Below are 22,707 nucleotides of genomic sequence, written 5' to 3' on the forward strand. Positions count from 1 at the left end.
TCCTGCCTCCCTTTTGGTGAAGTCAGCAGGGCTGGGAGATTGGAGTGAGATCATGGCAGATTCTGTGGAAATCTTGATTCTGCCAAGAATCTTGGGTCAGAAGGTCAGTAGGACAGGAGGTTGGGGGGGGGGGGCCCAGGGGAAGCCCCCTGCTACTCCTCAGTGCTGCTCTGCAGCAAAGGGAGGGGCCCATCTGGATTCACTTAGTCTCTGTGCCTGGACTACTTGGTTTTTCTCAGGGTGGGGGCTGCTTTATATAAGGCCCCCATAATCATAACCTCCCCACACCTGTTCCTTGCCCTCCCCCCATTCCTGTACCTATGTTACTTTGAGGATCTGGGGAGGGATGGTCATTAAGCACCCCCCAACACATGCTCCCTAATGGAAGATGGCTCTGTGGACATTGGGTGAGGGGTCATTTACTCCACATCTGGCCTCTTTCTGCTGCCAGCTTGCCTCTGTGTGTGTATATGTAGGGGAGACACTTCAATAAGAACAAACCTTCTAGAATGTACATTCTCTGCATATATGTTTTCCCTTGGGCCCCTTCCCTTGTTTCTCTGGAAAAGATCAGGAGCCAGAGGGATTAAGAGGGCTAAGGACCCCAGGGGGAAAGGAGAGGGAAGAGCTGAAATTTCAGCCTGACTAGGAGCAGGGGTGAGAGCTGTAAGGGCCCAGGGGCCCTGGGCTGGGACTGGGGGAGAAAAGACAGTCAGGCTCTGGGGCTCAGGCCAGGAACTTTTGATTCATCCTAAAACTAGGTCAGATTTTTTCTCACCAAAGACCAAGTAAAAAAAGATTGGAGCCAAAGGCCTAACAGGACGGAACAGCTGGGGGTGGGGGTGGTAGGAGCAGAGAAAAGGGTGTCCTAGGCCCAGGTCCTGCCTCCCAAACTCCTAATCCTGGCTTCTCCCTTGCCAAACATCAGCTCACCAACAAGACCAATATGTGGGGAGAGTCAGGCTGTTTCAGCCCCTGTCCCACCCCAGCACCCATGACCTTGTGGTTTGTTCTTTCAGCTGATCCCATAGATGTGCTTCAGACATTGGGAGTCAAGGGAGGCAAAGCCAAAGTCCCTGAAGTGCTAGGATTTTGCCCACAAAGGTCCCCAGGAGGAGATCGAGCATTCTGGGTGGGAAACTCCAGTCAGCTCAGTGTCCCCACAGGGCAGCTTTGGCCAGGTAAGACCTGGGGAGAAGGAGGAAGTTGGGAGGATGTGTGGAGAGGTAGTCAGGGCCATCTGGGGAGGCCCTTTCTGACTTATCTTCTCCCACTTTCTAGCTGGTCATTTTCCAGAGAACTTTTCACTGCTGGTCACCCTGAGGGGCTATTCTTCTGGTCAAGCTGTCCTCCTGTCTATTTATGATGAAAGGGGAGTGAGGCAACTGGGGCTAGGAGTGGGGAAGCCAACCCAGCTCCTGTCTGACCCTCCCAGCCCCAGTCTGCTTCCCACAACAGTTGACCTCATGGATGGCAGGTGAGTGCAACTGGAGCTGGCATCAGTTAACCTCAGGTTGTGGACTGGGAATTTGAGAAAAGAGGGATCAGCAGCATTTCCCACCCCTACATCAAGGTTAAACTCCTTCTCCCTTCAGGTGGCACCGTGTGGCAATCAGTGTGGACAGCTGGACAGTGACCCTGGTGGCTGACTGTGAACCACAGCCTCCAGTGAGCTGGGGGTTGCAGAAATTGACCCCTGTTGGCACATCTGGGCTTATTATGCTGGGGACACAGGACCCTGGAGAAGAGGCCTTCCAGGTGGGAGTAGAGACCTTGCAGGGAAGGAAACCCAGGGAACAATGATGATCTGTACAGGTGGAGAAAAATGGAGGTGGGGAGGGTATAGAGTATACAGACAGACAGACCTAAGGGAGATCCTGACTCCTGGGGCCCTAATCCACCCAATGCTAGGACAAAACAGAAAACTAGATTGGAGAACTGAAGTCACCCCTCTTGCATGGGAGGGCTCCCAGCTTCTTTCTTCATGACTTCTCCCAGATCTCAGCTCCACCCCCACCCCCCATTCTTGCTCCAGGCCTCAGAGATGGGAACTAAGAGTTCAGAATAAAGAAGTGGGTGGGGTGGGGCCTGGGTGAGGCATCCTCCTGGAGCTGCTGTGAAAGTATAGCTGTAGTCTGCTGTGGGATGACATTGCTATAAGATTGTGATGTGCATTCAACACGATTGAAGGGGAGGGGATCAAGGAGGATTCCAGAGTGTGAGACTGTGAAAGTGACCCTCTCCGTGGGTCTGTAGTGTTTGTGTCCTTCACCAGATTCTTCTCCCCACTAGCCTCCTCTCTAGCTCCCCCTCCATTGTCGAGGAATGTGGGCATCACCAGGGGGTTCTCTGGGAAATCAGAGTTGAGTGATTTGCCTAGGGTCACACAGCTAGTAAGTGTCAGAGATCAAATTTGAACTCAGATCTTTCTGACTCCAGGGTCAGTGGTCTATCTACTTGGCTACCAAGCATTCCCCTCTAGTGAGAATCTAGATTTTTTTTTTCTGCGAAAACATTGACTGGACTCTCATTGTCTCTCTCTGGGCATCAGAAGACTCTGGGGATCCCTTAGATAGTCTTTAGGAGCTCTCTGGAAGTGGATCTCTAGAGTATATCCAAGGGGAATGGGGTTGGTTTTGGTGGGGTCTTGGTGTAAGGGTGATGAAATGGCCTGGGGGGGGGGCGGTGGGAGTCCTTGGGGAATATTGGAGGGGATCGTGGGTTTTTAAAGTACTTGATCTGGAAGAGTTTCTTGGAGGAAGGTCTCTAGGAAGAGGAATTTCTAGGAAGTTTCAGAGACACTGGAGGATATTTCATTTTAAGGTCCCAAAAGGGAATCCTGAATTCCATAGATTTTGGAGACTCCCTACCTCTGAGGCCTGATGTATATGGAGAGCACAGTGCTTGTGTTGGGGCAGAAATATCAGTGAGACCCCTCTCTCCCTGAAAATATATTGTGAGAATGGGGAAAGAGAAAGGCATCCTGAGCCTGGGAGAAGTATGAGCTTTTCCCAGAGGGTGGGTCCAATGTGTGATTGACTTGGGATGGGGGGGAGGAGGACCAGGCCCTTCCAAAGAGGTACCCAGTTCCCACAACTTCATGGAATGGGATGGGATGGGCCAGAAGAGTCATTTCATTCCTTCTCTCCCTACCCCAACCCCTCCCCCCACAAGACACACACACACACACACACACACACACACACTCAGACTAAGGAGGCCTGGGAGTGGTAGATAGAGTCTGAGTCAGCCCCAGCTGTTCCTAGAGTTGTTTTCAGGGAGTCTATACCCCAACCCCTGTCTACTTTGGTACTGGGGACCTGATACTACCTTTTCCCAGCCTTACCTTGTATGAGATAGAAGAATATTCTGGGGGGTGGGGTGAGGTGGGGTGCAGTGGCATCTAACTTTCAAAGCAGGTGCTATTAAGGGGAGAGAGCAAGGCTGATCCCAGTTCCTGATTCCTCAGACTCTCCTCTTCCTTTCCTCCCTTTCCTTTCCTCTCTGCAGGGGGATATCCAGGAGCTTATGATCCTGCAAGATGCTCAGGCTGCCTTCAGGGCCTGTGAAAACCTGCTGCCCAGCTGTGACACTCCCACTCCCCCAACCACTCCATCCACTGGGGTGAGCAAACCTTTGCATTTGCCACAAAATAAATGACTTGGAGGCAGCAAGATGGAATTGTGGATAGAGTACTGTATTTGGAATCAAGAGGACCTGAGCTTGAATCCTGCCTCAGATACTATCTAAATTATTAAGCTAACTAAGGCTGAATGACTTAATCTCTCTTGGCTTTGGTTTTCTCACTTGTAAAATGAAGGGGTTTGCCTTGACTTGTAAAGTCCCTTCCAGTGTTAGCCTATGATCTTATGACTTTATATACCCTGGCATGGGATAAATAATTCTCCTAGCATGGAGTGGGTGATCCCTGACTTGTTGGCATGGGATGAATGACCCCTGCCCTGGGGCAAGTGATTTTAGATTGCTCACCTTGGGGCAGGCTGACCCTTACTAACTAGCTCACAGTTCAGGATCACATGTGATCAGAACTCTTGGGTTCCCAACCTAGAGAAGGGCTGCTTTTGGGGAAGCATCTTCTGGGCCTTGAGCAGAATGCCTTCTACCCAGGTTGAGCCAGATACCCCTCCTCCCCAAAGGAAGGGGAAAGGGAAAGGGAAGGGAAAGGGTCGCAAAGGCCGCAAAGGCAAGGGCAAGAAGAAGAAAAACAAGGACTCTGAAAAACCAGAAGCACTCCCGACTTTACCAGAGGGCCAGGTAAGGACTCTTCCCCCCCCTTCTAACTTTCCCAAGACTAGTCCCACCTATATTTAATTATCATTAATGAAGACTAGTGGTTATTAAGAAGGGACTGAGGGTAGGAGAGAGATACAGCTAGTCAGAGGTTTTTAGGGTCACTGCCAGTGCCCTCAGGATGTGAGGAATAGTGGGAGTCCTTCCTGGACTACTTCTCCTCCCTACCCTCCTTAGTCCTGACCTTTTGCCCAGGAGTTATCTCCTTACCTCCCCCAGCTTTTCCCTCTCTTGACCCAATTCTTCTAGCAGCTGCCCTGGGCCCCAGGGAATTGTGGGGAAATAAGTCTGATCCTGGTCTCCCACCCCCACTCCCTTGTTCTGGCCAGACTGGGCAGGATTGACCACTGAGTGCTATTCTGGGGCCAGGGGAAGCATGCTGTCTCTGACTTCCAGACACCTGGCTCTTAGGGCTGATACTGACTATTGTTGACAAGCCCCCCTCTCCACAGCACTGGCATCTGAGGTCTCTGGTATGATCCTAATGTGCCTCCCAGAACTCCTGTCCTGTTCCTTCCTTCTTCTCTAGGCTAACTCTTACCTTTGTCATGTTGTTATCTATTCTATAATTCCATATCCTTTCTCTTCTTATATAAATACATCCCTCCCCTACTTAGGATCCAGATCTTGCTGAAGCCCTCCTTTCCCCACAAGAACAGGTCACTGGGCTCATTCTGAGCTCCTGCAGAATATCTGCACTTTCCCCCATCCTGTGTTCAGTGTTGTGCTCAATTGTTCCTTGGCCTGTGCTCAGTTCTTCCCTGGTCTGTGCTATGTCATGTTTGTGGGTCTGCTTATCCTCTGCCCAGACCCTGCAGCCTCAAATCCCCCAAATGTGCTGTGATCTGTTCCTTCTCTCAGACCACCACTCACATTCCTGAGGTAGAGATTCTAAATCTCCCCTCCGAGACAGAGTCTGTGGCCCCAACCACCCCCCCAAATGTCATGGTCATCACATCAACAGTGGCCATCAGTCTCAATGTCACCACCCATAAGGTAAGGCCAGAGTCTGGGGAGGAGGAATGGGGGGGACAGACAAAATGTGAGGGGCAGGAGTGAAGGATGGGTGAAGAGAGGGATAGAAGGTGATTATTTGGGCTCAAAAGGATGAATGATGTGTCTATTTTTCCCAACCCCTTGTGACTTCTTCCCAGGACCTTGGAAATGAGCCAGTGTCCTCTGAAGCTACACGTGAGCTCCCTGAGCCAAGGGAGGGCAAGGATGAGGAGTGGGGAAACCATACCATGAACCCCATCTACGGGCCAGCTGAGCGTGCATCAGAGACCCAGATCTACATGTTTCCTGTGAGTTTGGGGGAGGTCTCTGGGGAATAAGGGACTTAGAGAAGATATGGGGCTCTAGGAAAATAGGCTCTAAGGGCTAGGAGACTTGGGGGATGAAAGGTGCTAAGAGATGACCTCTGAGTAGCAGGAGGGGTCTGAGAAGATGAGGCTATCTCTGAAGGATGAAGGGCCCCCTGGGGAATAGGAAACTATGGAGGAATTGGGAATTTGGGGGAAATGGAGGGCTCTAGGGGTACTTAAGGCTCTGGGGAGGTTGAGAACTCTGGGAGATTGGAGAATGGGAAGCAGAGGGAGAATGGAAAACTTTAGGGAGCTGAAAAATTCTGTGTGATGGGTCTTTTGGGGGAGACCTAGTGGAACAGTGGGTAGGGAACTCTGGAGGAACTCTGTTTCCCAAGTTGCTTTGGGAAGATTGAGGGACTGGGACACAGGACATCTAACCAGGGCACAGCATGGTGGAACCAAAGAGTTGATACTTTATCTAATGGGGGAGAGGGGCTGGTTGGGTTTGTGAGGGATCTTGAGTCTCTATATTACCCTCTCCCCTTCCCCTTCCACTGTACCCCAGGATGCTGGTGAAAAAGGTCAGAAAGGAGAGCCAGGAGTTATTGAACTGGTGAGTGGGGGACAGTAAACACAAGGTGTGGTATAGTATTGGACTCCCCCTCCTTGCAGGGATGTGGGGAAGGAGTGTTGTAACTAGTTATGGGGTCCTATTTGTGTTTCTCTTGAAGGGCCAGCAGTTTGAGGGACCCCCAGGACTTCCAGGGCCTTTGGTGAGCATTAACCAACCCTTTCTCACTTTCCTTTTGGTTATCCCACCTTCCTAGCTCCTGGTTCCAGAACGAGCTTTAGTAATCATCTCCAGATTGACTTCCATTCTTCTCAATCTAGGACCACATAGCCAGAGCTGTAGCTGGAGCAGAATTACTTGGGGGGGGGGTTGTCTTTGAATTGGAAGTCAGTAGAGCTTAGTGGAGGGGATGAGTGAACGGAATCTAGGGGGATCATTGAGACTCAGTGGTGGGTGAGGGGCTTGAAAGAGAGACAGTTATGGTGGTCATTGTAGGAGTTATCGAAGTGGGCAGTGATGGGGCTCAGATAGAGGGGAAGAAGGGGTCTAAAAGGGGTCAGTTGGAAAAAAAGGTTTTGTGTGACTTTAATATGTATAATGGGTTTCCTATTTCTTGCCTTACAATGGTGGGGAGAGGTGTGGAAGGGGTGAAAGAATTTGGAACAGAAAGTAAAAAAAAAATTTTTAAAGGGCTCAGTGATAGAGGTCAATGATGGATGATCAGTGGGGAATATCAGTGTAAGGAGGTCACTATGGGAATCATTGAAGGTGGGATCAGTCTCAACCCTGGATACCTCTAACATTTTGACTCCTACTTGTCTCTTCTCATAGGGAATAGTTGGCCCTTCAGGTCCTCCTGGCCCACCTGGCTTCCCTGGGGACCCAGGTGAAAGGGTAAGGAGTCTAAGCAATGGAGGGAGAGATGTGGGGGTTACTTCAGAGACTGGGGGGAGATGGAGATTTGGATTCCCTAATACCCAAGGGGAATGAGCCTGGGAAGAAATCCTGACTCAGGAAATTAGAAGACTTCAGTCCAAATTATGGTTTAGCCACTTACTACCTGTGTGATCTTGGACAATCATTTGAGTTTGTTAAGCCCTATTTTTCTCATCTGTAAAGTGAAGGGGCTGGACTAGATGACCTCTATGACCTCTTCCAATGTGCCCCTGACGAATGTTACTCTGTTTCCTTTTGGTCCTTTTCTGTGGTCCCCACACCATTCTATCTTGAGCTCTATGTGAATGTCTCCAGATTGACTTACATTCTTCTCAATCTAGGACCACATAGCCATAGTCTTTTCATCTCCTCTCTCTTTGTCAGGGACCCGCTGGTCGTCCTGGTGTCCCTGGAGTAGATGGTATCCGAGGCCTCCCTGGAACTGTGATTATGATGCCTGTGAGAGGGGAAGGGGCTCTGATAGGGGAGGAGGCCCATGTCTCCCACATTCCCTAGTATATGTGGTTATGGAAGGGAACCCTTGATCTACAGGGGAGAGGTTACCCTTCCATGGTGTAACTCTGCCTTCCTCACCACTGTGTGTGTGGGCTCTGATATATTTCAGTTGGGGGGGGATGCTTCTCCATGGTTCCACCTTACCTTCTCCCATTGTGTGTTTGGGGGACCCTTTTTTATGGATGAATGTCCCTCCATAGTCCCTCTGTCCCTTTCTCACCAATGTGTGTACAGAAGGAGGTTCTGAACTTTGGTGAATTGGCTCTCCATTTGCAGTTTCTCCCAGTTCTCAAACACTGAGCCATCTGTGAGCAGGCTGTCCCTCCATAGGCTCCCTTGTTTCCCCTCCCCTTCTCCCCTACACGTGTGTGTTTATGACAGGGCCTTGACCTATGGATTTGGGGAAGGGCTGTCTCTCTTTGGGCCCTCCCTCACTCACCACTTCTATCTCCCCAGTTCCAGTTTGGGGGTGAGTTCCTCAAGGGTCCCCCAAGCTCATTTCAACAGGCACAGGCACAGGCAGTGCTACAACAAGCCCAGGTGGGAGCCTACATGGTTATCGAGAGGCTTATGGGAGGAAAAAGGGCTCAAGGGGTTCCATAAGAGACAAGGAAGCTTTTGTGGAGCCAATGGGGGCTCATAGAAATTACACTGGGGTAAATGAGTGGCTTTAGTGAGTCGGGGAGGGTATGGGTGGATAATTAGGTATTCATGGGGTAATAGATGGAGATATGACTGGAGAAGGTAATGGGGTGACATGGTGATAGAAAGACTGTTGTGGTCCATCATGGGCTAATGGGGAGTCTGTTCTGTGTCTTCTTCCAGCCTTGGGTGGGGAGGCTCAGGAGGGACTCTTCTCTCTGGGGAAAGGTGGTTTGGTGTCTGTGAGGATCATGAAAAGGATCTTGGGGTCATATTAATATCTCTCCCCAATTCTCCAGCTCTCTATGCAAGGCCCTCCTGGCCCTGTGGGGCTTACAGGTCGAGCCGGACCCTTGGTGAGTTGGAGACAGGACCTGTAATGGTGGGGGGGTTTGAGGGTGGAGAGGAGGCTTGCAGAGGAGGGAGGGAAGATCAGTTCCTGTGTTACCCCAAGGTGGGTCATTTCTTTTTGCTCACTCTTCTAACTCTTCTGCCCTTGTTCAGGGTCTCCCTGGATATCCAGGTTTGAAAGGAGAAACAGGTGTAGCAGGACCACAGGTGAGTTTTTGGGGGCGTATTGGTATCTAAGCAATGATAGCCAAGATGAAAGGGATTTTCCTCATGGGTCAGTGTGTAGGAAGGAGCTAGTTTGGAGGAAGGATTGAGGGAGGTGGCTAGGGCTTCTGTGTTTATGAATCCCCCCTCTTCATCCTCCCATAGGTTAGGATCAAAGTTGAGACACTGTAGGATTTTCTTACCTCTATTCTCATTTTTTTTTTCTTTTTGGAGGGGGAAGGTAGAGCAATTGGAGTTAAGTGACTTGTCCAAGGTCACACGGCTAGTAAGTGTTAAGTGTCTGAGGGAGTATTTGAACTCAGGTCCTCCTGACTCCAGGGCTGGTGCTCTATTCACTGCACTGCCTCAATCTCTCTGTTCTCATTGTTTCTTCTACAGGGTCCTAGAGGTCTGCAGGGCTTACCTGGGCCTCCTGGAAAAGAAGGAAAACAGGTAAATGACCTAGAACTTCCATTGACCTTTAAATGACACTGCCATTGTTTTCTGGAAATGTGGTGTGACAAAAGGAAGATCAGGGACCTACAGCTCTGTACCCCAAGAATCTTCTGTTTCATTTTTATACGGCCACTGAAGTAAGATGAGAGCAAGCAGTTCTGGTTGAGAAGCAAGCCCTCCTCCCCCTTGCCACTCCAGTTTAGCCGGTGTGACAAGAGGGGAGCCAAGGGTATGGGGAGGATCGCCATGTCTCCTCACCTCTCTCTTCCCTCTCTCTCTCCTGACTACAGGGTCGCTCTGGAGCAGATGGACCCCGGGGCCTGCCAGGGGATACTGGACCTAAGGTAGGTGATGGGAATTTGGCAGCCACAGAGACACAAGGCAGTATGGAGTATCCCAGAGTTCAGAGTTCAACTCATATGTCTTTGTACAGGGTGACCGGGGTTTTGATGGTCTGCCAGGGCTGCCAGGGGAGAAGGGCCACAGGGTGAGTGTCTCAATACCCTTCTTCCCCCTTGGAGAATTATTTTCTTTCCAATGTGCTTCCTATGCCCACTCTCCCTTATTCTTTACCCAGGGAGATGTTGGCCATGTTGGGCAACCAGGGCCCCCTGGGGAGGATGGTAAGAAGGTAAGATGGGGGAGGGAGGCTGGGGTTGGGTACGGGGGAGTCAAGATTAGATAGCTTGTCTGGGGGCAGGGTGGAGGGGGCAATTTATTGCTGGTCAGACAAGATTCATGACCTGGGGCTATAACCTAGTGCTGGGAGTAGGATTCTATATATTAGAGGTTTTCCCCCCCCCTACTTCAGAAAGTCTTTCTTCCAGGTACCACTTCCTATCTTCATGGATCATTTATTTAATCGTTCATTCGTTCGTTCATTCATTCATTCATTCATCCATTCATTTGTTCATTCATCCATCTATTTATCTACGTATTTGTTTACTCACTTATTTATTTGTTTGTTCATTTATTTATTTATAGGGCTCAGAAGGGCCTCCAGGGCCCAGGGGCCAAGCTGGGGAGCCAGTGAGTATCCTGAACCCTGAGACACATTGCCCCATAACCTCTGTACTGGGAGAGAAGAGGGACTAGACAATTTCTAAGGCCTTTTCAGGTCCAAATCCATGACTCTATGGGGCTAACTCTCCAGAGTAACACCAACATTCTCAATCCCTACTTCAGTCTCTCTCTGTCTTTTTCTGCCACTGACTGTTGTGTGAGTGTGTGTGTGTATCACTTGAATCTAGTTAGATGATCATAACTGAGGTAACAGGGATGGTGATTGTGCTTTCTGTCTCTTCCAGGGACCTCGGGGGCTGATTGGCTCAAGGGGGCCCCCGGGCTCCCCAGGACAACCAGTAAGAAGTCTATCTCTGTCTTTTTTTTTTCTCTCTTTGAGATTCTGTATCTCTGTGTCTCAATTCTCAAACCCCTTTCCTCTCAGGGTGTGGTGGGGATAGATGGACCTCCTGGTGCCAAAGGAAATGTGGTAAGAGTTTATTTCTTCCTCTCAGACCCTCCCCAGCTCTTCTCATTGGCCCTCATCCTCTCTAACCTCCAACTTCACTGACCCTACTCATCCCTAATAAACTCCCAGTACCTTCTTTAATCTCCCCCTTACCCTTTCTCCCCAGGGCATCCCAGGAGAGCCAGGCCCTCCAGGTCAGCAAGGAAATCCAGGACCCCAGGTATGTGACAGGATTGAGATGGGGTGGGGGAGGGGATGGGCAACGAAGGAACCATGAGGTCATCCGAACTCTTCAGAGTCCCTCCTCCCAGTTTGCCAGCTTCTGAGCTTACATGGCTCTTTTCTGCTTCCTGCCCCCCTTCCCACACTCCCTACCTGTCTCTTCCAGGGTCTCCCTGGATCACAGGGACCAATTGGGACACCAGGGGAAAAGGTGAGTGAGTGATTCTCTCTTCTCCCTGTGCTCAGGTTCTCTCTGGGGGAAAGACCTTGACCAAATGCGTTCTTCCCATCCTCAGGCTCCCCATCTGCCTTATGGCAGGACATATCTGTTTGAAAGTAGCACTTAGACCTACACCAGTGGTTTTCAAAGAGTATACCATGAGATGTCAGATGTTATGTTATTGCAGATAAAAGCACATTTACAAATAATTTTGTTTAATATTAATCTTATTCACCTAGCCCACAAGGTACAAAAAGTATGGCATTTGTGAATTAAACAGAACTTGCCCATTACCTATACATATCACCCATCAAGCTACACCCATCAAGCTACATCAGACCTTGAAATCACAAAGCCCTCAATTTGGACAGCTGTTCTTAGTGAAGGGAAAATACCAGGGTACAAGGGCACATTCCAGAATTTCTAAGTGATACATTTAGTGTGCAACAATTTTGCATGGCAACAAATATTGTTTGAGTGTGAGAAATCAGGAAGGAGTTAAAATCTGGCCTCGGACACTTATTAGCAGTGTGACCCTAGTCAAGTCACTTTACCTCTGTTTGCCTCAGTTTCTTCCCCTGTAAAATGGGGATAGTATATATAGCACCTATCTCCCAGGGTTTCTGTGAGGATCAAATGAGATCATGTCTGTAAAGCACTTAGCTCAATGCCTGGCACACAGTGGCACTTAATAAATGCTTATTCCCTTATGGCTTTATAAAACCATTGTACTTCACCTCTGAACCTCAGTAAATGTGGATGGTCATTCATCTTCTACTCTTCCAAGAGCTATATGACTGGGCTGGGCTATCTTCAAGGTGAGGAGAGGGTCGAAGAATTTCAAACTCGATGATTTCTCCCTTCTGCCCCACCCTCTCCCCCAGGGGCCCCCAGGAAACCCAGGAATTCCAGGTGTTCCAGGAGCTGAGGGCCCACCGGTGAGGATTGGAGTCATGGGGCGGGGGGAGGTGTATGGAGGAATCAGAGAGTGGTCTCGAGGTGGGGAGGGGGTGGTGGAGTGGGAGAAGTGGAGAGACCACTGATGTTTGGGAGTAAGGGCTAAAATTTGGGGACTAGGGAGGGACTTGGGGGATTCTGGGAACCTCTAGGCTTTGGATGGATGGCTGACTCCTGACCTTCCCAGGTGTGTGCCCCCCACAGGGTCACCCCGGCCATGAGGGCCCCACAGGAGAGAAAGGGGCCCAGGTGAGTGTACTGAGAAGAGGGTTTGAACTCCAGGACTGGGGAGTTTGGGACTTGGGGGGAGGGGTTATGAATTGAGGAGGTGGAGACTGTGGACCAGGAGGACTATTGAGGGAAGGAACTTGGAGGTCTGGGAATTTGGGAGGGTACAAAAAGATTAATTGGAATGCTGAGCCTGGTTCAATCCCCAGGGTCCAGAAGGGCCCACAGGCCCAACAGGATATCCTGGGCAGCGAGGAGTGAAGGTATGTAATATCCATGATCTGTAGGCAGAGTGGGCAATCCATAGGAACTGTATTCTAGAAATGAGCCCCAAAGATAGACTGATTCACTATGGACCCTTGAATGTATGGAGAGAAGGTCAAGGCCTGGCTGGTCAGGGTGTGGACTGCAATCTGGGGCACAAAGTCATATTGTAGCCCAGCACAGAGTCACATTGTAGCCAGAGTACAGAGTCACACATTGTGTGACCCAAGAATGTTCCAGGGGCTTCCTAAGTGAGACAAAGGACTGGGATGGAATGTTGGGCTCCCAGCAGGGAGGGAGGAACTGAGTGTCTTTACAAAAGGGCAGAAGGAGCCTAGAGGCAGACTGTCTGGGTACCACCAATCAACTGCCCCCTACATCACATACCCATGTGACTCTAGGAACCAGATAGAAACTTAGGCAAGCTGACCAGGGTCAAAAAAGTCCACTTTATGTACTCTGAGTCCCACAGGTAGCCTGTCTTGCCCTTCAGGCCTTCCTTTAATATTGGTTTTAACCTGATTTTACCTTCATGTGGATGGGCATAGGGATGAACTTGGGGGGGGGGGCGGTCAACTATCAATACTCACTAGGAACTAACAGCTCTGGCTAAGATCCTAATGGGTAATGACAGATTATCTCCCTAGCAAGGGTAGAATGGCCTGTGAGACCCTAATGCACTGGCTTACAGAGGGGTTCTGAGCACAGGCTTTTTCCTCTACAGGGTACATCTGGAAACCGAGGCCTAAAGGGGGAAAAAGGCGAGAAGGTAAAAGGGAAAGTGGTGTGCCAAAGTTCTTTCCTCAATTGATTGAGGCCCCTTCTGTGCCCCTCCCCCAAGTCCCTATTTTTAACTTTTGTACTCTGCCTTTTACTTTTTTTTTTTTTACTTTTTTTGTACTCTGCCTCGATCCAGGGAGAAGATGGCTTCCCAGGCTTTAAGGGTGATGCAGGTCTAAAAGGAGATCGAGTAAGATTTAGGGGTGAGGGGTAGATAGAGGGGGATGGCAGGGAGCAGAGAAAAGGAAGTGTGAGGAGCTGAGTAACAAGTGGCATCTTCTCTGTTCCAGGGCAACCCTGGACCTTTGGGCCCAAGAGGAGAAGATGGGCCTGAGGGGCTGAAGGGTCAGGCAGGGTTGCTGGGTGAAGAGGGACCCCCAGGCCCAGCTGGGGAGAAGGTATGAAAGAGAGTACCCACTCCAACCTCCTCACTAGCACTGCTTTCTCCTTTGTGGCTTTGATCCTCTACCCTCTCACAACTGACTATATCTAGCTGTTGTCTGGCCTCTGGCCACCTTCCCAGAAGGCTGATTTCTCTAACCTTTGCCATCTTTTCTCTCGGCAGGGCAAGCTTGGTATCCCAGGTCTCCCAGGATATCCAGGCCGTCAGGGCCCTAAGGTAAGGGGCTGGAGGATGGGCAGGGGGCTCAAAACCTTGGCCCTGAGCCAAGAGGATGAGGAAAGGGAGAGTCAGATATAACTTGGGTTTATATGGTCTCGGTGGAGTACTTACTTAGGGCTGATGAGATTGCCTAAGCACCCTGGTGATATATAGAGTAGGGTAAGACATTCTTTATCCTCAGATACTCACAGCCTAGGAGGAGAGACTTGGCAAGTGGGCCAGAGGAGGGCAGCCAAGATGGTGAAGAGACTAGAGATCATGCCATACAAGGGAAAAACCGGGAAGGTTTGGCCTGAAGAAGGAAAGGCTTGGGGGAACCCTAGCACTCCTCTTCAAGTATTTAGAGGGTGGTCATAGGGAAAAGAGACTTAATTTTATTCAGCTTGGCCACAGAGCCACCCACAGGGAGCAGTGTGTAGAAGCAACAGAGATCTCAGTTCAATGTAAGGAACAGCTTCTTGACAATTAGAGCTATTCTGAAGTATGGTGGACTGCCTGGGGTATATATGGAATATATATGGAATGGGGGAGGGGAAGGTGGTGAGCTGCCCATCACTGGAGGTATTCATGTGGAAGTGGGTTGTTTTTTTTTGGGTCTTATTTTTGCCTTTTTATTTTCCATCCCTCTCATTTATGGATGAAGTACATCTCACCCTTCCCTACCCCTTATTGAGTCTTATCTTGTAATAGAGAAAACAAAACAAAAAAAAAACCAAGAACAGATTAGAAAATAGATATGATGCTATTGGATGACAGTTTGGGGAAGATATTACTGGGGAGGGAGTGGGGAGGGGATTCTCAGTTAGGTGTGAGTTAGATTAGATAGTCTCCCAGGTCTCCTGTGCTTTTATGACCACAAGGTATATGGTCTTTTAGAGGAGGGAGAGATGCCAACCAGCCAGAGGGGAACATTGAGGAGGTGGTGGAACTAGGCCTTGGAGAGGGTAGAATGGGCCAGAGAGGACAGGGAAGACATTCCATGACAGAAAAAAAGTAAATGTTGCTAGCATGTCCCTCCTTCTCCCACCTCCCTGCTTCCCCAGCCACTCCCCTAGCACCCATCTCCTCTCTGCTTCTCCCCACCTAGGGATCCATTGGGCTTCCAGGGCCACTGGGTCTGGCTGGAGAGAAAGGGAAACGGGTAAGCAAAGAGCAGGGGGAGAGATGGCATTGATTGAGTGGGTGATTGAGTGGGAGAGCGTGCGTGCTCTGTGCAGTGGAGGGGCTGAGGCCTTACACCTTCCCCTCCCCCCTCATTCTGTCTCTCGTCCAGCTATGCTGATGTGGCCTTACTCTCATTGTTCTTCTCTCTCTTAGGGGAAGGCTGGCCAGCCAGGAGAGGAAGGAGAACGGGGACCCCCAGTGAGTAGCCCTCTCTGCTTCTGTGTCCCATTAGCCAAACTCTTGCCTCTTCCCCGGGTGGGGCTTGTGATGGGGAAGGATTTGGACTGCCTAACCTGGGGCTTTCCCCTCCCACTCTCTTGGTCTCATTGCTTTGTCTTCTTAGGGATCCCGTGGAGAGAGAGGACAGAATGGTCCCACTGGAAAACCAGGCCCCAAGGTATGTGAGAAGATGTATAGCACCCCCTCCATCAAGACCCTATTTTCCCCTCCTTACAAACTCTGTCTGATAGTGAAATCCTCCCCAAACTCCTGAGAGCAGAATATGGGGGGAGGGGAGGAGGGACACATGTTTTGGGTCAAGGCCCTTGCCTAGGACCTTTCAAAGACCTGTCTGCATTGTGGTCTCCCAGTCCCTCCCACATCTCCAGTTTAGTCATTTCCTGAGTTAACCTTCTTCTTTCTGTCCTAGGGAGACGTGGGCCATGATGGTGCTCCGGGGGTTCCTGGAGAAAAGGTTGGTGGGGGGCACAAGGAAGAAACTGGGGGTAGGTTGAGCAGGTCCGGGGGTTGTGGACTTCTGGGAATAGGGCCTGGGAAAGCTAAGTCCTGGAGGTAGATGTTACTAGAGAGTGTCCAGGCAGAACATCAGCCTTGGAGTTAAGAGGACCTGAGTTCAAATGTGGCCTCAGACACTTAACTATGTTATCCTGGGCAAGTCACTTAACCCTGATTGCCTCAAAAAAAAAAAAAAAGAAACTGGGAGCAGCTAGGTGGCAAAGTGAATAGAGCACCAGCCCTGGAATCAGGAGGACCTGAGTTCAAATCCAGCCTCAGACACATGACATACTTACTAGCCGTGTGACTTTGGGCAAATCACTTAACCCCAATTGCCCTCCAAAAAGCAAAAAAAAAAAAAAAATCCAAACAAAAAAGAAAATGACGTATTAACATTATTCATGTTTGATCATACTTTATTTTGTTAAATATTTATTTATTTAACCAACTTCTTTTTATTCCAGGGCCTGCAGGGCCTGAAGGGACCCCCTGGATTTCCTGGGCCAAAAGGACCTCCAGTGAGTTACTCTGTTCTAGAGAGTCAGAGAAGAGGCTTAAGGTGTGGAGGAGGGACAGAGGCTTAGTGTTCCGAGTCTTCCCTCTCTTACTGCCCTGAAAATCTTTCTCCAGGGCCCTGCAGGAAAGGAAGGAAGACCTGGTCACCCTGGACAGCGAGGAGAGTTGGTAAGAGTTGGCCAGACCTACCCATGTTCTGTCTATCTCCTTCTCCATGTTGCCTACAACTCTTCCTCCTCAGACCCCCTGAGGACTTGTCTATGTTGTTCTTCCCCCCTACCTTCTCACCTCTCTTACAGCTTGTTCATGTCTTGTCCACTCTCCTGTGTTCCCACCCAACTCTCCCCCATGGCCTCCCCAAGTCTTTTCTACCGGTCCCACCAGCAAAGTGTCATGGAAAAAGGCACTGGATTTGGAGGCTGAACCCCTGGGCTTCATCCCCAGCTCTGCTGCTGATTAATTGTATGACCTGGTACAAGGCCCTTCTCCTTTCTCAGCCTCAGTTTCCTCATTTGTAAAAGAAAAACAGTAATACTTCTACTACTTCTTTCTGGGACTCAGTTTTCCCATCTGTTAAATGGGAATTATATGAGCCCCTACCTCCCAAGATTGTTGTGAGGGTCAAATGAGATATTATTTGTAAAGTACTTTGTAAACTCTAAAGGGCTATAGAAATGCTAGTTCTCCTTGTTATAGTTTTTATTTATTCCTCCCTTCCTCTGGATTTTCTGGGAGGACATCAGTCTATTGTTATTTTATTATTATCTTTCTCCCATCAGAATGATGTCTTATGTTTATCTTTCTCTCCTCCCCAGGGTTTCCAGGGCCAGACAGGTCCCCCAGGACCAGCTGGTGTCATTGGCCCCCAGGTCAGAGATGATCCTGAGAGACCCCACCCAAGCTTCGGGAGGCTCTGAATCCATGGGCTAGGGAAAGGCTCAGATATGGCTGGGGCAGATTTCTTGGGGTCCAAGGTTGCTATTCCTCCCCCACCCCTCATTCCCTACAGATATGCCAGGAGGCCAATTCTGGGGTGGGTAGGGTGTGAAGATCTTAGCACCTTGCGCCCATTTCCTGTTCTCCAGGCTCTCAGAAAGGTCCTTTCCATTTTTTTTTCCTTAGGGGAAGACTGGTGAAACAGGACCCCTGGGTGAAAGGGGCCATCCAGGCCCTCCTGGGCCCCCTGGAGAGCAGGGGCTGCCAGGGCTCTTGGGAAGGGAAGGGAGCCAGGTAAGACACCAAGACACCCCTGGAGGATCGAACTTCCCTCTTGAACCTCTCAGGGGCAAATCTCAATCCCTTAACAGCTGGAGGGAGGTGGAAACAGCCCCCATAGTGGAAAGTGTGGGTGTATGGGTCATAGTTCCTCTTCGTGGCTGATATAATGTCTGTGCCAAATGCTGTGACAGGGGGACCCTGGACCAGCTGGTCTCCCTGGGAAGGATGGCCCCCCTGGTCCCCGTGGCTTCCCTGGCCCTCGAGGAGCCCCTGGAGAGACAGTGAGTATTAACATCCTTGTGGATTTAATGAGCAGCTTCCTTCCCTCATCCTGTCACCTATGTGTCCAGGGCTGGGTCCTACCCTCATAGAGCTCCGTGTTTGGGGGAAACAGAAGGAGCAGACTCGGGAGCTGCCCTCAAGGAAGATCACCTTCTGGGAGAAACCGAAGGAATAGACTGAGGACTTGTCCTCAAGGAGCTCTGGGGAGGGACTTTGGAGAAAGGGGATGGACTTACTTGAAGAGAGAGTCAAAATGTTACATGTGATTGAAGCTATCCAAGGGGTGAAGGGTCTAAATGCTTTGGGGCCTCAGAGAAAGAGACGTCTCAGTAGGACATAGGGAAGATCTCCCAAAGGTGAAGCTTGAGCTGAATCTTGATTTGGCTAGTTGGTGTAGGGGAGAGGAAAAGTATTTGGGGAATATGGAGAATGGTTGAAGAAATCTTACTTTGTATCATCTCACATCCCTTTTCCTCTCCCAAGGGAACAACTGGCTTGAAAGGGGCACAGGGCCCCCCTGGGCCCATCGGTGCCAATGTAAGTATAGCCCTGCTCTGGGTACTCTTGAGGGTTGGAGTTGGGGGATGGAGTTTACAGGGAAACTGACATGAACTGGACTGCTCTGCCCCTACCTCCCCACTTTCTGCAGGGCCCCCCTGGAGAACGAGGTCCTGTGGGCCCTGCTGGGGGCATTGGGTTGCCTGGTCAAGGGGGTGGACAAGGGCCTCTTGGCCCTGCTGGAGAGACAGGAGCAGCAGTAAGTAATGAAGACAGTAAGCCCACTCCCCCAGACCTCCCCTGACCCTCTTAGGCCTTCTGCAATACCATATAAGCTCCCACAGACAACTAACCCTCTAAACTTCCCCTGCCTCGCCAACCCCCCCTCCTTTGTCTTGCTTTTCAACTGCCTCATGGGTTCCTCCATGCACCTTGAGGATTTGAGATCATTACTTCCCCATCCCCTTTCTCAGTCTATTATCCTATTGGGAATCAGGGGGGCATGTGGCTCCATTCAGAGCCCCTGGTGAAACCCTCCCCTCTTAGGGGGAGCGTGGACCCCCTGGTCCCACAGGGAAAGATGGAATTCCAGGACTTCCAGGCCCCCTAGGACCAGCTGGAGCTGCGGGGCCTGCTGGGGAAGATGGGGATAAGGTAAGGAGGAAGAATTCTAGAAAGGGCATTGGTGGGGAGGAAAAGATGAGGTAGTGGGCTGGGACTGGGGGTAGAATTCCATTTCAGCTTTTCTTTCCTCCAGGGAGAAATGGGTGCCCCAGGCCACAAGGGGAGCAAAGGCGACAAAGGGGAGCCGGTGAGTTGGGCTGGGAGACAGCATGTGATGATAGGGAGGACTAGGGAGATGGTGAGAGGGAGGATATTTATTTGGAGGACACCAGGTGGGAGAGATAGAAGCATTTCCTTGCTATGGGCCCCACATCCTGAATCTCAGGTGGGGTTCTCCCTGGCTCCAGACATTTCTGACTCTTTGTCTCCTCAGGGTCCCCCTGGACCAACAGGGATCCAAGGTCCTGTCGGACACCCAGGCCCTCCAGTAAGTGTCTTCCTGCCCCATCCCCACTCCAGGGTTTGATCCTGGAGGAGACTTATCAAGATCATGTACCTTAACTCTGTTGTCATCCTACCCCCAACTCTGATTTAATGCTCTCTAAACTCTAACCCCCAACACTAACTCCTGACCACCAATTCTGGACCCCTCCTAGGGTGCAGATGGGGAACGAGGACGCCGAGGTCCACCAGGCCTATTTGGGCAGAAAGGAGATGATGGTGTGAGGGGCTTCCTGGGAGGCATTGGCCCCCCTGGCCTACAGGTGGGTGTGCATACAGGGGTGGGGGGTGGGTTCCATCCACTCCCTAGGGATTTTCTCTTGTTGATTGAGGCTCTCTCTTGTCCCCAACTGTGATGTTCTGTCTTACCAGGGCATGCCAGGACCACCAGGAGAGAAGGGAGAGATCGGAAATGTGGGCTCTATGGTATGTGTGCCACCAAAGCACAAGACCATTCATTTGTGCTCTTGCATCCCCAGTATGGAAGGCAGGAGACAATAACAAGGGTTATTTGGGGTAGGGGGTAATTTAGGGATCACTGAAGTGCCTTGGAGTTAGCCTTCTCTGGGGCTCATTGACTGTCCCCCCATTCCCTTGTAGGGTCCTCATGGTGCTCCAGGTCCCCGAGGACCTCATGGCCCTAGTGGGTCAGAGGTAAGTGAATTTGTCTGGAGGCTCCATGGAAAGGGCAAGGGAGTGGCTGATCTCTGGGGGGGGGGAGTGTCATTTAAAAATGCCAGCCTCACAGCTCTCATATAAACTAGGGCTTGTGGGAGCATTTCTAGGAGTCAGATTTCTACATCTCTCCCATTCTCTCTAGGGACCTCCAGGGCTTCCTGGGGGCATTGGTCAGCCAGGGGCTGTTGGAGAAAAGGTAATTGAAAAGAGAAAGGGCTGGGAGGGGTGGGAGCAAGGCCCTAGATAGGGTCACTTTTCAGTCCTTCCCGCCTACCCCGGGAGAGTGGATTGTTCTTGGGCCTTTTCTCCTTAGACTCTCTACCACACTCCTAAGCAGTACCTTCATCTCACCTCTATAACACATGCCCTCCCATTCCCCTTTCCCTTTTTGTCTCTTATATTCTGCTTTCCTTCAGGGGGAACCTGGGGAAGTGGGGGACCCTGGTCCCCCAGGCAAGCCTGGCCCAGTGGTAAGTGCCTTAGCCCACTACCCTTAGCTTCCCTCACCCCTACATTTGTGCCCAATATTGTGTACTTAATTCCCAGAGGGAGCATTTTAGGACTGCTTAATCTTTGGCCACTTGAACAGCCCCCTGGGCCGTGCTGACTGATGATCCTCTGTGTAGAACCAGGCCATACAGATATCCCTTATTCCATTGGTATTCCCAATCCCCAGTGATCCCTGATGCCCTTATTAGTCCCAAACCACACTAACTCCTGACCACCATCTCTATAAAGGGACCCAAGGGAGAGTTTGGTGAAAAAGGTGATTCAGGACCATCGGGGGCTGCAGGGCCTCCAGGGAAGAAAGGCCCTCCTGGTGAGGATGGGGCCAAGGGGAGTCTGGTGAGTTCTGGGGCCTGTGAGCAGTTGTAGGGGAGGACTAATTAGAAGAAAAGTGATGAGCTCTATCTAGGGTCCCACATCCCATCCTGAAATACAGTCTTTCCGCTGGTGGAAAGTCTTTTCTTACTCCTCACCATTTTCAGTAACCCTTCCCCCCATGTAAGGAGCCCACTAGACTGTGGTCCCCTCAAGGACAGTCAGGTTTTCTATATCTTCTGCCTCCACCAGCACAGGGTTGAACAGTATGATGCCTATGTGAAATGAATGAGTAAAACACTTAATGAGTGAATCCATGAAAAAGTGAATGAAAGGAGTGAGTGAATGGATGAGTATGAACAGTGAATGAGTAAATGAGTGAATGGATGGGTAAGTGAATGAATGAACAAACGAATGAACGAATGAATGAATGAATGGATAGATGAGTGAATGAAAGAAAGGGTGAATTGAATGATGAGACCCGTGAGTGAAAGAACAACCCCTGGTCCTTGGCTCAAGTGCCCAATAGACACTTGTATTTGGATGAGGGGTTTCTGATGCAGAATGTTTATGGCTATTTAGAGTAGCAGCCACTCTATTAGCTTAGTCCCAATGACCCCCAAGCTCTTAGGTCTCCAGACCCCTTTCTAAGTCTTCCCAAAATACACACTCAGGAAAGACTTGAATATTTAGCTCTCAGTAGTATGCAGGCTGTGACCCCCTGTTCTTGGGATTACAGGGTCCCACAGGATTCCCCGGAGACCCTGGTCCCATTGGAGACCCTGGTGTTGCTGTGAGTACGGTCCTTGCCCCTCTTCCTGGTCCTACCCACACTCTCCACTTCTCCTCATCAGACTTAAGTGGGTCCGACTCTACACCTCTCCCTTTCCATGCTGGCTGAGCCCAGCATCCCACACAGCTTTCTTCACCAAGCTTTATCTCATTGTCAGTGTTAGATTCCATCTGTGTATATACCAGCTTTTACCTGCCATCACACCCTCCAACTCTATCTGCATCCTTCCTCCTAGGGCAAAGAAGGTGTCCAGGGAGAGAAAGGAGACCACGGGGATGTCGGGGCTCCGGTGAGTGAGGGGCTGAGAGCTTGAGAGAGGGAGTGAGAATAAGGGGGAAAGATGGGAGGAAAGTTGAGGAAGTTTAGATAAATTTGGGGAGAATATATGAACTGGGGGAGGCTGAAGGTCAGAGGATGAGGGAGGCTAGGGATTGATGAATGAGGGCAGAGATCTAGGCCTTAGTAAATGAAGTGGGATGGGGGCCAGTGAGCAAAAAAAGTTAGAACAGGGGGGTGGCTAGGTGGTGCAGTAAATAGAGCGCCTGCCCTGGAATCAGGAGGACCTGAGTTCAAATGTGGCCTCAGATACTTAACAGTTATTAGCCATGTGACCTTGGGCAAGTCACTTAACCCCAATTGCCCTACCTTCCCCCCTCCAAAAAGAGCAAAAAAATAAAAATAAAATAAAAGTTAGAGCAGGTCTGAGAGTGAGGGAAGAACATGTGAGTGTGAGGGGCTTGGCAGAGTTCAAAAGTAGGAAGCTTAAAAAGACTGGAAGAGGTGGTGTTTCTGTGACTAAGGTGGGCCATTCCCCATAGTCCATTGTCATGGGTGTGTGTGTGTGTGTGTGTGTGTGTGTGTGTGTGTGTGTGTGTGTG

The 22,707-nt window shown here is 50.3% G+C and overlaps 1 protein-coding gene across 1 annotated transcript in view; it reads left to right on the forward strand.

Annotated features, from left to right (window-relative positions):
- Positions 1 to 22,707, forward strand: part of COL5A3 (collagen type V alpha 3 chain) — a 31,897-nt gene that overhangs the window by 2,790 nt on the left and 6,400 nt on the right. Inside the window, exons 2-53 of the mRNA XM_069083183.1 lie at positions 1,020 to 1,181; positions 1,282 to 1,477; positions 1,596 to 1,758; positions 3,511 to 3,624; positions 4,129 to 4,275; positions 5,173 to 5,307; positions 5,466 to 5,615; positions 6,184 to 6,231; positions 6,350 to 6,391; positions 7,021 to 7,083; positions 7,510 to 7,584; positions 8,098 to 8,181; positions 8,583 to 8,639; positions 8,788 to 8,841; positions 9,238 to 9,291; positions 9,585 to 9,638; positions 9,728 to 9,781; positions 9,872 to 9,925; positions 10,279 to 10,323; positions 10,602 to 10,655; positions 10,742 to 10,786; positions 10,932 to 10,985; positions 11,154 to 11,198; positions 12,092 to 12,145; positions 12,369 to 12,413; positions 12,602 to 12,655; positions 13,381 to 13,425; positions 13,573 to 13,626; positions 13,727 to 13,834; positions 14,002 to 14,055; positions 15,146 to 15,199; positions 15,376 to 15,420; positions 15,566 to 15,619; positions 15,872 to 15,916; positions 16,422 to 16,475; positions 16,588 to 16,641; positions 17,289 to 17,342; positions 17,596 to 17,703; positions 17,883 to 17,972; positions 18,457 to 18,510; positions 18,623 to 18,730; positions 19,018 to 19,125; positions 19,229 to 19,282; positions 19,469 to 19,522; positions 19,692 to 19,799; positions 19,909 to 19,962; positions 20,137 to 20,190; positions 20,357 to 20,410; positions 20,631 to 20,684; positions 20,953 to 21,060; positions 21,776 to 21,829; positions 22,065 to 22,118. Of these exons, the coding sequence (XP_068939284.1) occupies positions 1,020 to 1,181; positions 1,282 to 1,477; positions 1,596 to 1,758; positions 3,511 to 3,624; positions 4,129 to 4,275; positions 5,173 to 5,307; positions 5,466 to 5,615; positions 6,184 to 6,231; positions 6,350 to 6,391; positions 7,021 to 7,083; positions 7,510 to 7,584; positions 8,098 to 8,181; positions 8,583 to 8,639; positions 8,788 to 8,841; positions 9,238 to 9,291; positions 9,585 to 9,638; positions 9,728 to 9,781; positions 9,872 to 9,925; positions 10,279 to 10,323; positions 10,602 to 10,655; positions 10,742 to 10,786; positions 10,932 to 10,985; positions 11,154 to 11,198; positions 12,092 to 12,145; positions 12,369 to 12,413; positions 12,602 to 12,655; positions 13,381 to 13,425; positions 13,573 to 13,626; positions 13,727 to 13,834; positions 14,002 to 14,055; positions 15,146 to 15,199; positions 15,376 to 15,420; positions 15,566 to 15,619; positions 15,872 to 15,916; positions 16,422 to 16,475; positions 16,588 to 16,641; positions 17,289 to 17,342; positions 17,596 to 17,703; positions 17,883 to 17,972; positions 18,457 to 18,510; positions 18,623 to 18,730; positions 19,018 to 19,125; positions 19,229 to 19,282; positions 19,469 to 19,522; positions 19,692 to 19,799; positions 19,909 to 19,962; positions 20,137 to 20,190; positions 20,357 to 20,410; positions 20,631 to 20,684; positions 20,953 to 21,060; positions 21,776 to 21,829; positions 22,065 to 22,118 (3,839 nt within the window). The remainder of the gene's footprint in view (positions 1 to 1,019; positions 1,182 to 1,281; positions 1,478 to 1,595; positions 1,759 to 3,510; positions 3,625 to 4,128; positions 4,276 to 5,172; positions 5,308 to 5,465; positions 5,616 to 6,183; positions 6,232 to 6,349; positions 6,392 to 7,020; positions 7,084 to 7,509; positions 7,585 to 8,097; positions 8,182 to 8,582; positions 8,640 to 8,787; positions 8,842 to 9,237; positions 9,292 to 9,584; positions 9,639 to 9,727; positions 9,782 to 9,871; positions 9,926 to 10,278; positions 10,324 to 10,601; positions 10,656 to 10,741; positions 10,787 to 10,931; positions 10,986 to 11,153; positions 11,199 to 12,091; positions 12,146 to 12,368; positions 12,414 to 12,601; positions 12,656 to 13,380; positions 13,426 to 13,572; positions 13,627 to 13,726; positions 13,835 to 14,001; positions 14,056 to 15,145; positions 15,200 to 15,375; positions 15,421 to 15,565; positions 15,620 to 15,871; positions 15,917 to 16,421; positions 16,476 to 16,587; positions 16,642 to 17,288; positions 17,343 to 17,595; positions 17,704 to 17,882; positions 17,973 to 18,456; positions 18,511 to 18,622; positions 18,731 to 19,017; positions 19,126 to 19,228; positions 19,283 to 19,468; positions 19,523 to 19,691; positions 19,800 to 19,908; positions 19,963 to 20,136; positions 20,191 to 20,356; positions 20,411 to 20,630; positions 20,685 to 20,952; positions 21,061 to 21,775; positions 21,830 to 22,064; positions 22,119 to 22,707) is intronic.

Source organism: Petaurus breviceps, unplaced genomic scaffold (genome assembly GCF_028583685.1).
Source record: "Petaurus breviceps papuanus isolate PSGF00001 unplaced genomic scaffold, PetGlider_PUasm1.0 172, whole genome shotgun sequence".
Taxonomy (NCBI): domain Eukaryota; kingdom Metazoa; phylum Chordata; class Mammalia; order Diprotodontia; family Petauridae; genus Petaurus; species Petaurus breviceps.